Genomic DNA, 15,266 nt, shown 5'->3' on the forward strand with positions numbered 1-15,266 from the left:
TATTACTGTTAATGAACTTTTAATATAGCAACACGATGTAAACGGTAAATGATGAAACATAGAATAACAGTAGCGAGTAAAGAAGAGTCATAAAGGGCAATGAACAAATCAAGAGATCCTTCAGAAGTTTACAGCAGCAAACCCCCTAAATGCATTGAACAGATGTAACTATTCTTGTTAGTTACGAAGTTATTTCTTCTTTTTAATATCACAGAGTATTGATTTAAAGGGGTCACTGAATGGTTTGAAATACATAGCATATTATAATATATATTTATCTATATAAGAAAACGGTGGCCTTTCACAGTCACCAGATTTCAACCCAGTTGAACTATGGGCGATTTTGGACTGACAAGTTCGACACAGCCTCCTGCCCCACTATCATAAAGACACCAAAGCATGAATATCTTTTCATGCTGGTGGAGCATCTCTGGTATGGTAGAGATCCAGATATGTTGTTGAAGACCTAGCAACTCATTCATGAAAATATCTGTAATCTCACCTTTTACACCTCAGGGCAGGAGAGCCAAGACAGAGAACCACTCACATATACTTTGTCTTATTCATGTTGTAGTTGTGAGACTAAATCAGAAAGATCTGCCATGTAATGATCCAATCCCTTTTATTGGTTTCACTGTTATAGGACATCATGAAGAAACAATTACACAGACGCAAGCCGTTGGGATAAAAGTTGAAAGACATTAGCGACTTGTTGCCATCAGCTTTCTGGGTCTGCTCAACACAGTGAGAGGTCATGATGGGGAGGAAGTGGGCTCAGTGGAAGGAAAGAGGAAATATGGAACCATGAAGCTCTCTCTGATGCCACACGGTGCTGAAACAAGAGCGTAGTGTATGATGATAAACACAAACTCGTTGTTTGTTAGGACGTATCTAAATAAATGACCCACAGGAGACAAAGAATAATGTCATCATCTGTCAGGTTAAATGCTTGGTGGTTTAATATTTGGATCAGAGATGGGTTTTGTGTTTTCTTTCTTTTGTATTTCCATCTTACATACAGCTGCTACTTCAGGCAGATATAATACTATTTGCTTCAGATATTGTGTCTCTTGCCATGTACTCCATAAAATAACAAAATCTAAATCTCCCGCTGTCCTCCCACTCTCCAGCATGTGGGGAAGGGTCAGGGGGTGCAGAGGATGAAGGCGAGGCTGACGCCGGCTGGATAGAGGGTGCAGCCATCCTGCTGTCTGTTGTGTGTGTCGTCCTGGTGACGGCGTTCAATGACTGGTCCAAAGAAAAGCAGTTCCGCGGTCTGCAGAGTCGGATCGAGCAAGAGCAGAGGTTCACCGTTGTGCGGAAAGGAAATGTCATACAGATCCCGGTGGCTGAATTGGTGGTGGGGGACATGGCCCAGGTCAAATACGGTAAGGAGATCATTGCAAATGTTTATTATACAAAAAAAGGAGCAGCTTCAGAAATATCTTTCCATCAATTTATCCATTTTTATTTTTTATATAACATCACATGCCTGTTACTTCTTAGGCATTAGACAATCAGGGACAACCCAAAGCTTCAGTACAGTTGCTGACCTTTGCCTAAGTAATATGTAGACAATTTGTTAAAGGAGACCAGGTAAAGACGTCTACTTTTATTACTGATTAGAGATCTGATTACTCTGACAATGTTCAGAGGTGGTAAACATGTGGTCACGTTCTTTATACTTTACTGTGTGAAATCTGTCCTGGGCCACATATGACGGACCACTTACTAAGCTGACGTCTTCTGACCTGCTACAGTTTAGACTTATTTTTACTCTTCTCAATGTCCTATGTTGATCTTTTTCTGACCACCAACACAAAAATCAATACTTTTCTTAAATTGGTAAAAATCTTTCTTTTGAGCTAAGTGCCACTGCTCTGATTTTTTTGTGGTGTTGGTTGGTTTTTCTCACATTTGCATCCCAGATTGTTTGTTTTCCATCTTACGTTTGATAACTTATCTGAAAACCTGCACATTTCTAATTTCTCTGAATATCTGTATCAATTAAACTATATTAATGTTGATGCTGATAATCATTAGTAATATATCATTAATTTTAAGGGCTTAACTGTTTATTAGTGCACAAATGAAATGAAATGTAAAAATGACATCAACTAACACTGAGTTGCTAGCTGAAGTCACAGGTTTTGAATTTGAATTTGTCTGTGTATTAAACAAAAAAGATATGCTGTAATTAGTTTATACTGTATACTGTGCCTTAAGTAAAGTTAAACACAACCCAATCCTCATTCTAAAATATGCTAATCTCCTAGTATATGCTTTTTTCATATTTAGCATATGTCGTCTGTGATAATAATCAAATTTCCGGAACTGTTGGCCATTCCTGGTTTACCAGTACTGCTTTTTTCCTTGTAAAATGTGGTGCTTTTTACTTAAATTGTCCAAAAGATACATAAATCTCCTTGTTAGTCACCCATGCAATGATTTACCTGATGAGGACTAATACTGTATAAATGCAGTCCATGTACCATTTCTTACTTAACCTAAAAGGACATAATCTAGGAGGTAAGTCAAACTCTGATCTGTGCCCATCTGTGTTCAGGGGACCTGCTACCAGCTGATGGTATCCTGATCCAAGGCAACGACCTGAAGATAGATGAGAGCTCTCTGACAGGAGAGTCCGACCACGTACGCAAGTCTGTGGATCAGGACCCCATGCTGCTCTCAGGTTGGTTTTCTAGCCTTTTCTGTCTGTACAATTTTATTAAGGTTGAAGACTAAATATTATTCAAACATCACATTTAGACCCCAGCTCATATCTGTAGAGATGATCTGATTACATCCTAGTACATAATAAGTATGACTTTATGAGGATGAAGGTCCATTTTTGTTGGGGCAGAGTGGTCTTGCTTCAAATCAGTGGTACAATTTTAGGTTGTATTTAGTCCAGTTCCTGTGTTCAAAGGGTGGATAGGGTAACAGCAATGCTACCAAACAACACCACAACACCACAAGCGACATCACTGTATCTTATGTCCATCAGGTGTTGATGCTGATGCTTATAAATTAACTGAATACATATGCTTCACTAATATTTGCACATGAGACAATTGCTTAAACATATATCTGCCTTAACATATTTTATAAATGGTTCCCATGTGTATTTAAAGTTTAATGCATTGCAAAGAAATGAGATTTTAGAATGGTACGTTTTATGGTTAATACAGATTCCTGTTTCATTTATAACAGAACATTGTGTCCTGTAAATTAAACCTTTGTCATGTGACGTGTTCTTGTTTTTCTGTGTTCTTTTTACAATACAAAAAGGTGTGTTTGTTGTTAAGTCTGACCTCAATTATTTAAATGTCGTGGACAAAATAATAGCAACACCTGTCAACATAACACAATGTAGTTCAGCAGCATTATTCTGCTGTATAGTCCTTTAGTTCACTGCTCTCGTCAACCTTTTTTCCAGTTGCAGTAAGTGTTTAGTGAAACAGCTCTGATAGACCTGGATAGCAGCAAACAGCAGGCAGGACAAAGCTAGTGACTAGCAAGCGAACAAAGTGGAGCATTCAACAGCATCTCAGGAGTCGGTGGAGGCCAAAACCAAGATCAAAGAATAATTTGGACTTAAATTCATTATGTGGCCAGAGCCATGAATTCAGATTTCATGGTGATGACAATTGTATTGTGTTAAGTGCCCCCAAATGGACAAACGTCCATTCAGACAGCTCCAAATCAGTTAATAGACCTGTATGTCCAATAAAATGTGACTATTTTATCAAACTACTTTTTATCTGACCTACTTTGGCTACACTCCATCGCAGCGTCAAGGCCTGAAATCACTTTTCTCAGGTTGTAACGTTCCTCACCAAGAAAACTTTGTTGTTTCACATCTGTGACCACTTGGATGTGCACCTTTGCAAGCGAAGCCGTCTTTTGTTTATGAAGTGTAAACCAGTAATCTGTTTGGACATGAAGGTACACATGTGATGGAGGGCTCGGGCAAGATGCTGGTGACTGCTGTAGGTGTCAACTCACAGACGGGCATTATCTTCACCCTGCTTGGTTCTGGAGAGTTGGAAGAAGAGGTGAAGGAGAAGAAAGGTAAGTGGACGAGTTGAACCTATTCGCACTGTAAAGAATGAACACAACATTATTTTTGTTGAAGATAGAAGAAAACTTCTTTCAAACACGGACATTATCTCCATGGATGGTCTGCTCTTGAGTCAGTTATCATGTACACACACATATGGATGAATTGTAGAAAGGGCACAGGAAGAGGGGCTCAAGTGATAAGGAACCTCCATTTGTTCCAATTGGGTATTTTGACTTTCCTGCAAAAATGTTGGTAACAATTTGAGCATGTCTAGGCCCTGAAAAAACCCCAAAAGGGAAATACAAATCTTTTGAAATACAAAAGGGCCTCCCACCATCGGTGCTCGGGCCCTAATTATTAGCAAGAGAGGACGAACAAACACAAAGACATACAAAACAACCAAAAATGATGCGTAAAGATATCAAGAAACACAAGATTTAGGAAATACATGAAATTACTACAGACAAAATGATTAGAAAGATACACAAAATTATGCAAAATGAGCAGAAAGACATGTAGAGGCAGTACTTGTTTTGTCTCTTACAGTCTGGGGATGTAGGACAGGTGGGGTACCTTTTCCCTGTCTGTGCCCAGGGCTCCCCTGAGACACAATCCGTCCATGCTCACACACTGCAGCAGGCCTGTATGTCTGTGTACAGTTAGTTGGGGGCCTAACTGATTTTAGATAGCCTGAACAGGAAACACACCAGTTTAAACTCATAGATAATTTAGCCCACATCCTCTCCATCCCTCTCTCCACATTGCCTTTTCTCTCACACGGTTTCTCTTGTTTACCCCACTCCTATGCCCTCTTTCACTTTCCTGTCTCCACTATGCCCCCCCTCCGTTTCCCCTTTCCTCACTTAATCTGTGAGAGAGAGAGTGAGGCTGCCGATTTAATCAATTATTGAAAGAGCAGGGGGAGAGCGAGGGAGCTGGGGAGATTCAGGGAAGAGTGTGGGTTGGTCAGTGCGTGAAACATTAGTCTTGAAATTTGTTTTGAAAGAGCCCCTGCAGTTGGAGCAGGGGCTACATGTAGTTTAAGAAGCACTTCAGGTTAATATCATTACCAGTGCACTCATCAGTGCTTCCATCACTGCGCTTCTCACTTCTGCATGGGAATGTGTGTAGCATTGTTGGCGTATTAAAAACAAGAAAACATTTGTGGCATCCTGAACTACAGAAATGCACAGTAGACTAGTTAGAATGATGATGCCTGTATAAGAAAAAAATACTGCTCTCTCTTTTTTTCCTCAGTCTGTTTCCAAACTGGTAGTCATGTACTCGGATGTGTTGCGCTCAGTGTAGCCTCTGTGGGCTGGATCATTCAGACAGTCATTTACTGGAGTTAATGCATTATTCATAAGACTTCTACAAATGCCATAACTTGTTAGTTTTTCCTCATGCAATGTGGGTTTTCTGTGGGGCTGTTTACTTTTCTCTCTGATCTGTCTCTCATTTTGAAATTGAGGTTATATTAAGTTTGTTTTTTTCATTCTATATAGTCATCTACAAACATTCTACCATCGCAGTCATGCATACAAACACATTCACTACTTGCTTTTTTTTTATTCTTTCCCTTTTGCTCTCTTTTGTGTTCCCTTTTTTGCCAAATCCTCTCATGCTCCCCCACAACCCTTCTTCCTCACACATTCCCCTAACCAGAGGACAGTTCTCAGTTGCTCATCCCTACAGATGCCAGTTACAGCACAGTCACCAATGGTATGTGAGCTAAAGTTCTCTGCCCCATCCCTTTCCTCAGCCAATAAATGGACCCCAGTTTACATTGCAGTAAAGTGACCTATGATGGACATGTACATAGACAAATGTCTTTCAGTCTCTTACCCAGTGTATGAAGATGTGTGTATCTTTATCACTCTTTCCTTTCGTATTGTTTCTTTGTGGTTCTCTGTTTCTGGAAGTGTGTCTTTAACTGTCCTGAGATCAGAAATATGAACTGTTTATGTTCATTTACATGATTTGTATGAGCACGACATTTTCATATAGCCTTTGTTCTTCCTATCTCCTTATCTTCCTCTCTACCTTTCTCTCACTCTCCTACTCCTTCTCTCAGGAAAACAACCTGATGGAGCTGTAGAGAACAATCAGAACAAAGGTAGGAACTCATGACATGTGCGTGAATGTGCCCTTCTGTCTGTGGTTGTGAGGAAATTTGGTTCAAAACCATTGTTGGGAGGACAGTCTTTGAGGTTATCACAACTTCAAATGGGACTGAAATGAAATTCATCTCAGACCCCCGCTGTAAACATATAAGTACCCAAGTGACATATAGGTACAAAACATGTAAGTATACATTCAAAAAGGCATAGGGTAGGACATGAACTGCAGTTTATGTCCCTCGCGGTGATGTACTCTGATGCTCTTTCATGTGTTTTTGGGTTGTAGCTTTGACAAGAGGCCTGATGGGAGGGGGTGTGATTCATCAGTTGTATCGTTTCAAATTATAGCCAGTTCTTGCTAGTTTTGCCATGATTACCAAGCATAGCTGGGGTGAAGACTTGGTTTCAGGGTTAGGGTTATATTAATATTTAGGTAAAGTTAAGTAAACATCAGGTTCAATGAGTGTCCTGACAACTAAGGAGAGACACAAATGTGTGTGTGTGTGTGTGTGTGTGTGTGTGTGTGTGTGTGTGTGTGTGTGTGTGTGTGTGTGTGTGTGTGTGTGTGTGTGTGTGTGTGTGTGTGTTAGTGTGTCTATGTGGATATGGGATGAACTTTCTTCTTTTTCAGTTGTAGTGCTGAATAGAATGTTTATGTTGTGTGTTTCAGCCAAGAAGCATGATGGGGGTGTTGCCATGGAGATGCAACCCCTGAAGAGTGCCGAGGGAGGCGAGGTAGAGGAAAAAGAGAAGAAGAAGACCAGCGTTCCAAAGAAGGAGAAAAGTGTATTGCAGGGCAAGCTCACGAAACTGGCTGTTCAAATTGGCAAAGCAGGTAAAGTATTCATAAGCACCCTGGATAAGTTTCACACTCTTTTATCAATTTAGCAACTTTACACAAATAAATTAATTTTGGGGTTGTGTGACTCATACTTAGAATTGTTGTTTACTGCTGCTAACTAAAAGCAGATATTTAGAGACTGATATTCTCAGATTCTGCTGTAGAAACTTCACTGAGGTGAATTTTGACACAATGTGTTGTTCATTGGGAAAACTTTACTCAAATAAAAACAGACATATCCTATTAAGTCAGAACAGTCTGATTGAGTTGCAGTGATGAAACGTCTCTTCTCTTTATCTCCCCACAGGTTTGGTGATGTCAGCCATCACTGTCATCATTCTGGTGCTCTTCTTTGTCATCAACACGTTTGTCGTTGAAGGTCTGTGTGAACACAAACTACCAACAAACATAATTCTCATTTACTCACAGGTTATACTTGTCTCATTTTTTAAATCTTTACTTTTGGTGACAATGACTCACCTTGGACCTTGCAGTCACTATTGGAAAAACTTTATGGTCAGATATATCAGAAAATGTTTCCATAATATAATAGTACACAAATCTCACTGGACATTAATTATACTTTATTAAATGGGATTGATAACAATCAATGTTGGAAGTGTAAAAATTAGCTGGGCATGTTAACTGGTTCACCCTCTGTGTTAAAACAATCATACCCAATACAACAAATAGAAAATTCTGTATGTTTAAAGTAATTTTTTATCACGGTTGCATGAGTCATATAGCAAAAGTGGAGGAAGTCTGCCATGAGGGAAGAAAGGATTAATGAAATAATGAAGAACACTTCTGGCTTCATTTCATACTGAGTCTTAATAAATTGTATTAATTTTGATACATTTTTATATATCCTTAGTGTCCACGGTTTTATTTCTTGTTAATTTTCTCCACTGTGTCAATGATCAATACTATTTCTGCTATTTGTTATGCTGCACGGCTTTGTTGCACAGAATTTGAATACAGTTTGAATTACAAAAAACTAGACTATTTTTAGCTTTAATGTGTGGTGTGGTGTGTATTGCAGGTCGGGTTTGGTTGACAGAGTGTACTCCGGTCTACGTCCAGTACTTTGTCAAGTTCTTCATCATTGGAGTCACTGTGCTGGTGGTGGCTGTCCCAGAGGGCTTACCGCTCGCTGTCACCATTTCTTTGGCTTACTCTGTCAAGGTAGACCAAACCCTCCACTTTAATGGATACTTATCAAATTAAAATATATGAGCTATTGGTTCTCTTAGCATTATAACAAATGCACAATTACACAACTGAGACAAAAATACTTCCTGTCCTGAAGATATGAAAGATTTCCACCAGATTTCCAGATTGTACAGCAGTTCAACTTTCAAAGGCTGGACTGAAATCCTGTGTGAATCAGTTTGTATCAGAGGGCAGCTTATTCATAAATTCACTTTAGAGGTCACACAGGTTTTTTTGAAAACAGTAGCTATTCAGTTACATTAATTAGCATCTATGAGTTATGTATCACTAAATAATTTTACTCAACTGTCCTCTCTATGTAAAAGTTCTGTTGCTCCATGTTAGGGCCCGGTCAAACATTCGCTAATGTGTCCGGAGCCAACCTTGGCCTCCTGTTCATCTACAATCTGTGCTAGCAAAGATGTGATCCTAAGATTTGCTTCCTGTGCAAAGTAAATCGCAGCCTGGCTTTGCATGTTCAACTTTGGTGAACGTTGACCCCAAATATTCACTTCAGATTTGTGTTTGTGTGACCTGACCCTTGGCCTACACTTATTACCCTTCATTACCCAAACCACACCAATATCAGTCTTTGTATGAGTTACATGCACTGCATTTCTATACTTTAAAGATGTAGTGAATCAGAAACAGTATCATATCTGCCTCTGAGTTTTCATTTAAGAGAACCGTGACTGAGTTTCCCTGATTCCCTACTTCCTTCCATCCATCAATCCATTTATTTTTCTGCCTCTGTCCTTCTAACCCCCCTCCTATCTATCATTTCCACCCTTCTCTTCATCACTGTGTTGTATGACTTGTGTAGAAAATGATGAAGGACAACAACCTTGTACGCCACCTGGATGCATGTGAGACCATGGGCAACGCCACGGCCATCTGCTCGGACAAGACCGGCACCCTCACCACCAACCGCATGACTGTGGTGCAGAGTTTCCTCGGTAAGCAAAAAAAATAAATTAAGCTTGTTTTTAATGATCAGCCTTGCTGCATTGGAAGGGTCATAAAGCAAGTCCGAAATCATGTGGCCTCATTTTTACTTTACTGTTGTGCAGATAAGTAGGTACTGTGGTAACCTGGTGTACTTTAAAAACAGGAAGGGTTGCTGCAAGATTTCTTTAATTTCCTTTAATGTAATTTTTTAATTCAAAAAACGTAATTCCAGGAAAATTTATTAGTTTCACTACATTTTATATCAGAGGTCTTTAAACAAAATGGGACAAAAAGACAACATTTTGACACAAAACACATCTTTAGCTCTGGACTACTCAAAACGAGATCTAACATACACATGGTTTCATTTAATTAGTGCAAATGTCACAGATATGACATCAGCATTACTTACATATATAAATGCATGTAACAAGCATAAAGAAGTTGTATGGTTGTGAACTGACGCTCGGGATAGAATGAAGAAAAGTCACTATGAATGCTATGTTTTGGGTTTTTCAAAAGTGTATAAACCATTGGATTAGATGAATGTAGACACTTGTGCAGTGGGTGGGGGTCTTGTGATGAACACTTGACTGGTTCTGTTCATACTTGACTGGAGAACAGTTCTTTGTCAGCCTTAATAAATACTTAGCATTGCTAACTGCATTTCTTGGCCTGCGTCTATATTTCTATAAAGGCTCACAATGAGTGACATTGCTATATTTAAATATTATTGTTTTGCAGATAAAGAACGTCTATATTTGTGTAATATATGCTAATTAAAGGAGATTTATATTTGCTGTCAGTTAATGCAGTGTTGAACTGCATGAAATCCATCTCCATCCATTCAGGATCAAATTCAGCCTTCTACTGCTGTTCTCTCTTTTCCCAGTGTATTTCCTTAAATTGTTCCTGTTTGCCTGAGAGTTATAGTTGTAGTAATAGTTTTAGTAATAGTTATAGTCAGAGCCAGTTCTGACCTCCCTGGGGCCCTGAGCAGAATTTTGCTAAGGGGCTTGTGCGAAATGTAAACCATTTGCCATTGCCTCACAGTTTGCTCCATATCTCGTCAGTCTAAGAATAAATATATCTATACAGAACAGAATGAGGCATAAACAAACAATATTTATTGAACCGAGTATTTTCTTTAGAACAACAGCCAGTGGTGGACTGTTTTCAGGTTGTCCTTCAGTCCGTACATCTTTGCCATTCCCCTGAACGAGATATCTCAAGAATGCCTGTAGGGGGTTTCTTTAAATTTGGTTCAAATATTCACTCGGATGAACTGATTACATTTTGGTGGTCAAAGGTCAAGGTCATGGTGACCTAACAAACACATTTACCGACTGTGACATCTCTGGAACACCATCAAGGAATCCTTTTTACATTTGGCACAAACATTTACCTTAACTTTTCATTTTGTTAGCCAAAAGTCAAAAGCTAATATCATTGTGGCCTTACAGAGTATGTTTATGTTTTTCTTAAACATTATATCTTAATATTACCTCAAGGGAACGTTCACTCAAAGATAAACTGATTTGATTTTGGTGCTTGGGGATCAAAGGTCAAGGTCACATGCTTCAAAAACATGTTTAAAAAAGGAGAGGCAGAGGTACCCTAACTATTTTCCATAATTCCTCCATTATATAACTGTCTTTACAGCTTCATTGGTATAACCATGCTGACAAAACTGAACTCCATATTTACAAAATTACTGGAATCTCCCTTTAAATGTTTTTGCTAAAGATCATTGTCTCCCTAAAACTCTGCTGTAACCAAAATAATTAAAAAGTACTATTAGATCAGAGAAGCCTTTCAGATGGGAGATAGAAGCAAAAAAGTGCCTAGAGGTGCTGTTCATACTCTCAGATAAAGGATGGAGGTAACAGCAGCAGATGAAGACATCATGTATGTTGACTGTGCACAGACTATTAATCTCATGTATTAAGACAAGATTGTTTTTACCCAGGTGATGTACACCACCGTGTGGTTCCGGACCCTGGACAGATCAACCCCCGCACACTAGACCTATTAGTCAATGCTATCTCCATCAATAGCGCCTACACCTCCAAGATCTTGGTGAGTGATGCACTGACATAGATGGACTTGTTTCATTTTTGTATTTATTTATTTTGTCTCCTTTTTTCTTTTTCCTCCTTGACCCTCCCACTGTCCTTTTTGATTTACTTTGCTTTAATCCTACTCTGTATTAGCCACCGGATGTGGAGGGGGGTCTGGCCAAGCAGGTGGGCAACAAGACGGAGTGTGGCCTGCTGGGATTTGTATTGGACCTTAAGCGGGACTACACCACTGTCAGAGATCAGATCCCTGAGGAGAGACTGTACAAGGTGAGGGGCCACACTCAACATCCAACTGCGACCTTAACAAGGGGCCTAATCAAAGCTTATGAACTTGCACATGATCCATATCTCTATAACGATAATGCTCATATATAAACCCTGAGGTGAACCATACCCACTTCAGTGCCACATCAGGTTTCTAAGAATGTATTATAATATATTATATTTCTTTCATTTACATACATGAAACATCATCCCACAAATTCTACAAATGTCTGTCTGTATGTGAGACAGGCAAAACGTTCATCTTATCAGCTGCAAACTTGGTATATGAGCTGTTATTGGAAGTGGGGTGTCGAGTTTTGTACGATTTGGAGAAAATGTGTTTTTCTGACCATTGTTTTGATCACATTGGCCGGTGACCAATCAACTCCAAGATCTCATCATCTCTCTCTCTCTCTCTCTCTCTCTCTCTCTCTCTCTCTCTCTCTCTCTCTCTCTCTCTCTCTCTCTCTCTCTCTCTCTCTCTCTCTCTCTCTCTCTCTCTCTCTCAGGTTTACACATTCAACTCAGAGCGTAAATCCATGAGCACAGTGGTCAAGCAGCCGGACGGTTCTTTCCGCCTGTATAGCAAAGGAGCTTCTGAAATTATGCTAAAGAAGTGAGTGTCTTGGGAGGTTGAAGGAGTTGGACAGAGGAATAAGTTGTAAACATTTGTACCTTTTTGTCTTTGCATCAGTATTTGTTTTTTTGTTTGTTAGTTAGCAAGATTACACAAATAACTGAACAGAAATTTAAATGAAATTTTGATAAAGGGGTGGAGATAAGAACCCATTAAATTTCAGTGCGGATCCAGACAAACGTTTATCTGGATTGTTCACCCTCTTCAACATGGCGAATCTTGGTTATAGTACGGTTCTCTGAGCTCGGAGTTTTCTGTCCCTTGTCTCTCTGCAGGTGCTCCTCCGTCTTAGATAGTAACGGAGAACAGCATGCCTTCCGACCACGTGACAGGGATGAAATGGTCAAACAGGTGAGACTTGAGACTGTATGTGCAGACGAGTATCTTCAGTAAGATTCATTATGTTAAGAGAGGATTTAAGGACACTGACAATTACATCACTATGTCCTCTGAGCCATTGACCTTCATTACATGTCATCTTCAATCTCTCTCTCCTCCTTATTCCCTACTGGCTCTTTGTAGTCACTAAAAGATTATCAAAAATAATTACTTTAGGTAATAGTTTGACAGTTTGGGAAATACACTGGCTGGCAGTTAGATTATATTGATTACACTTGGTCTGTCTGGATGATGTTAGGTTGAAATTGGGAAACAACTGGCCTTTTTAACTCTTTTTAGAAGAAACAACTTATCGAGACAATGTGTAAGAAGTTGTGAACACAATATTGCCAAATCATCACATTTAAGTTTTGTGTTGCCCACATCCAGCAGACAGAGAGGAATATGTACTGTATGTAGAGTATTCCGCGTCTTTTAACTCTGTTTTTGGTCTCTAACGACTCCTGGGGGGAATATGTGTCTCTTTAGCTGCTAAATGCTCCTCTGTGTTCACCAGCTGCTCTCTGACTGTGTCTGCCTGCTGTTTGTGGCTGAGCAGGTAGTGAACAGTGGCTTTTTATAGCTTTTCCTCTAAAAGCAGCTGTCTGCCTGAGAGGGCTGAGAGTGAACCATCAGAGTAAAGTTTTGGTCTGAACAGATGAACAATGAGCAGAAAATCCCTGTAAAGCTGAGGGGAGCTGCACATTCAGCAGATTACTCTCTATTGGTTCATTGCTATTGCTAGTTTCAATTTCATCAATTTCATCTGTGTACGGTGTAAGTTTGAATAGAGCCAGACTAGTTTCCCCCATGTCAGTGACAATAAATGTTCCAAAAGTGATACACATAAATCGTATAACTACAGTTGTTTGCACTAAAACATGTATTTGCACCACTTAGATTAGCGCGTGCTGGCTAAGCGAGCAGTTTTTCTCTAACTGACAGGCTGGGTGACCTAAATTTGGCTCATGATGAACACAGCTTGCGCCGTGAGAAAAATAACTCTCCTCCTTACACAACTTTATTCCAGCTCACTTGTTCAGTTTGCACTGTGGCAGCTTTATGTCACCTCTTCTTTACATCACACAGTCCTCCCTCTGCTGTTTGCACTGGGCTGGGGGTCTTTTCCCTACAGCCTTGACACAGAGTATTCAAAGGTACTCATAAGGTCAGCACACAATTCAATTCAGTTTCAGTTCTATGTGTGCGCAGTGCAAATTTATATTCGTTATCTCGAGGCCCTTTAAACAGTACCTACGGATACTTTATGGAGAAACATAACAGTTCTCAAGATAAACAAACAACTGGCGAAATAACTCCCTTATAACAGAACCAGGCTGTGGGGGAGAACGCTCTAATTGGTTGGGTTGAACGGAAAGAAATAGGGGAGAGGAGAAAGGGGAGGGAGGAGAGAGATAGGCTTGGGACAGTTGTATATACTGTTTTATTCAAGCAATTTCAGATTGTTAATCCCCATCCTTTTATCTCTACTTCTTCTCCTTTGAGGTTTTTGTGGAGCTTGAGCCAATCCCAGCTGACAATGAGCGAGGGGCGGTACACCCTGGACAGGTCCACAGTCTGTCACAGGGTTATGATTATTATATTGACAATATAAATAGCAAAACCCATGATACTTATAACAATGTTGCTGAATGATAGCAAATAACAATGGAATTCCCTCCTTACATATACAACATTACACAGACTGAAATGGAATTTCAGTCGACGTTTTGTCAAAATGTCTTTTAATGATCAGTTTCTGAGCCGTATGTCAGAACGAGAGCGAGACTATGACTGACTGGGTTCATTTCCATGTTGAGTGAAGCCAGTTGAGTCTAATAGGGAATTTCATGCAGAAGTAAGGCTGTCACTGTCAGCATCAAATTAAAGTTGAAGTCACCCACTATAATGTCTTTGTTAAGTGCTAAGTAGATAAAAAAGTCTAAGTAAGGCGCAGGTGGATTATAATATAGTCACCAACTGTTTTTGGTGTTTTTTAATGTATAGTGGTGCGGTGATAAGCACTAAACTGCCTGGTTCGGGCCAGGGTCTCCCTAGGTGGCGTTTGCAAGTTCGTCCTTGTGTGGGTTTTCTTCAGCCTCCTCCCACAGTACAAAGTCCCTGCAACCCTACGCTGTGCAGATAATTGATGGATGGATAGCTTGAGTGTGAGAGACTAAGAAAAAGGCTTTCGAATTAGTTATTGCGAGGGTGGATTTATAAAATGGAGTTTAATCGTCTGTGAGAGTTAATATGAGTATTGAATATTTTTCTGCAAACAGGCTTCAGTGATACAGATTAAATCAGTGGGATGATCAGCTATCAAATCATTGCCTAACAGGGATCTTGTCGATGATTTATTGAACATGAAACTGTGATAATGATATATGATATTCACCAGATATTGGAATGTAAATCAAATGTGCAGTAAATGGTGCAGTTTGTGGTGCAATGCTGAAACTGGTGAAATGTTGCCGACCTGTTTTCAGACGAGAAATTATTTTTGATTTATAGGTGATTGAGCCAATGGCATGTGAGGGGTTGAGGACCATCTGCATTGCATACCGTGAGCTGCCGTCCAACCCAGAGCCAGACTGGGAAAATGAGGCAGAGATAGTAACAGAGTTGACCTGCATCACAGTGGTTGGGATCGAGGACCCTGTGCGGCCTGAGGTAGGCTCCTGTGGAGTGTGTGTCTTTAAGTTATAGTTTAAGCTTG

At 39.8% G+C, this 15,266-nt stretch overlaps 1 protein-coding gene across 1 annotated transcript in view; it reads left to right on the forward strand.

The window, feature by feature from the left end:
- The window catches only part of atp2b3b (ATPase plasma membrane Ca2+ transporting 3b), a 37,439-nt gene that overhangs the window by 4,324 nt on the left and 17,849 nt on the right, over positions 1 to 15,266 (forward strand). Inside the window, exons 3-15 of the mRNA XM_061074801.1 lie at positions 1,131 to 1,388; positions 2,567 to 2,692; positions 3,949 to 4,074; positions 6,141 to 6,182; positions 6,857 to 7,021; positions 7,335 to 7,406; positions 8,070 to 8,212; positions 9,063 to 9,195; positions 11,157 to 11,266; positions 11,401 to 11,535; positions 12,042 to 12,148; positions 12,445 to 12,520; positions 15,062 to 15,220. Of these exons, the coding sequence (XP_060930784.1) occupies positions 1,131 to 1,388; positions 2,567 to 2,692; positions 3,949 to 4,074; positions 6,141 to 6,182; positions 6,857 to 7,021; positions 7,335 to 7,406; positions 8,070 to 8,212; positions 9,063 to 9,195; positions 11,157 to 11,266; positions 11,401 to 11,535; positions 12,042 to 12,148; positions 12,445 to 12,520; positions 15,062 to 15,220 (1,652 nt within the window). The remainder of the gene's footprint in view (positions 1 to 1,130; positions 1,389 to 2,566; positions 2,693 to 3,948; positions 4,075 to 6,140; positions 6,183 to 6,856; positions 7,022 to 7,334; positions 7,407 to 8,069; positions 8,213 to 9,062; positions 9,196 to 11,156; positions 11,267 to 11,400; positions 11,536 to 12,041; positions 12,149 to 12,444; positions 12,521 to 15,061; positions 15,221 to 15,266) is intronic.

The sequence above is a fragment of the Limanda limanda genome, chromosome 7 (assembly GCF_963576545.1).
Source record: "Limanda limanda chromosome 7, fLimLim1.1, whole genome shotgun sequence".
Taxonomy (NCBI): Eukaryota; Metazoa; Chordata; class Actinopteri; order Pleuronectiformes; family Pleuronectidae; genus Limanda; species Limanda limanda.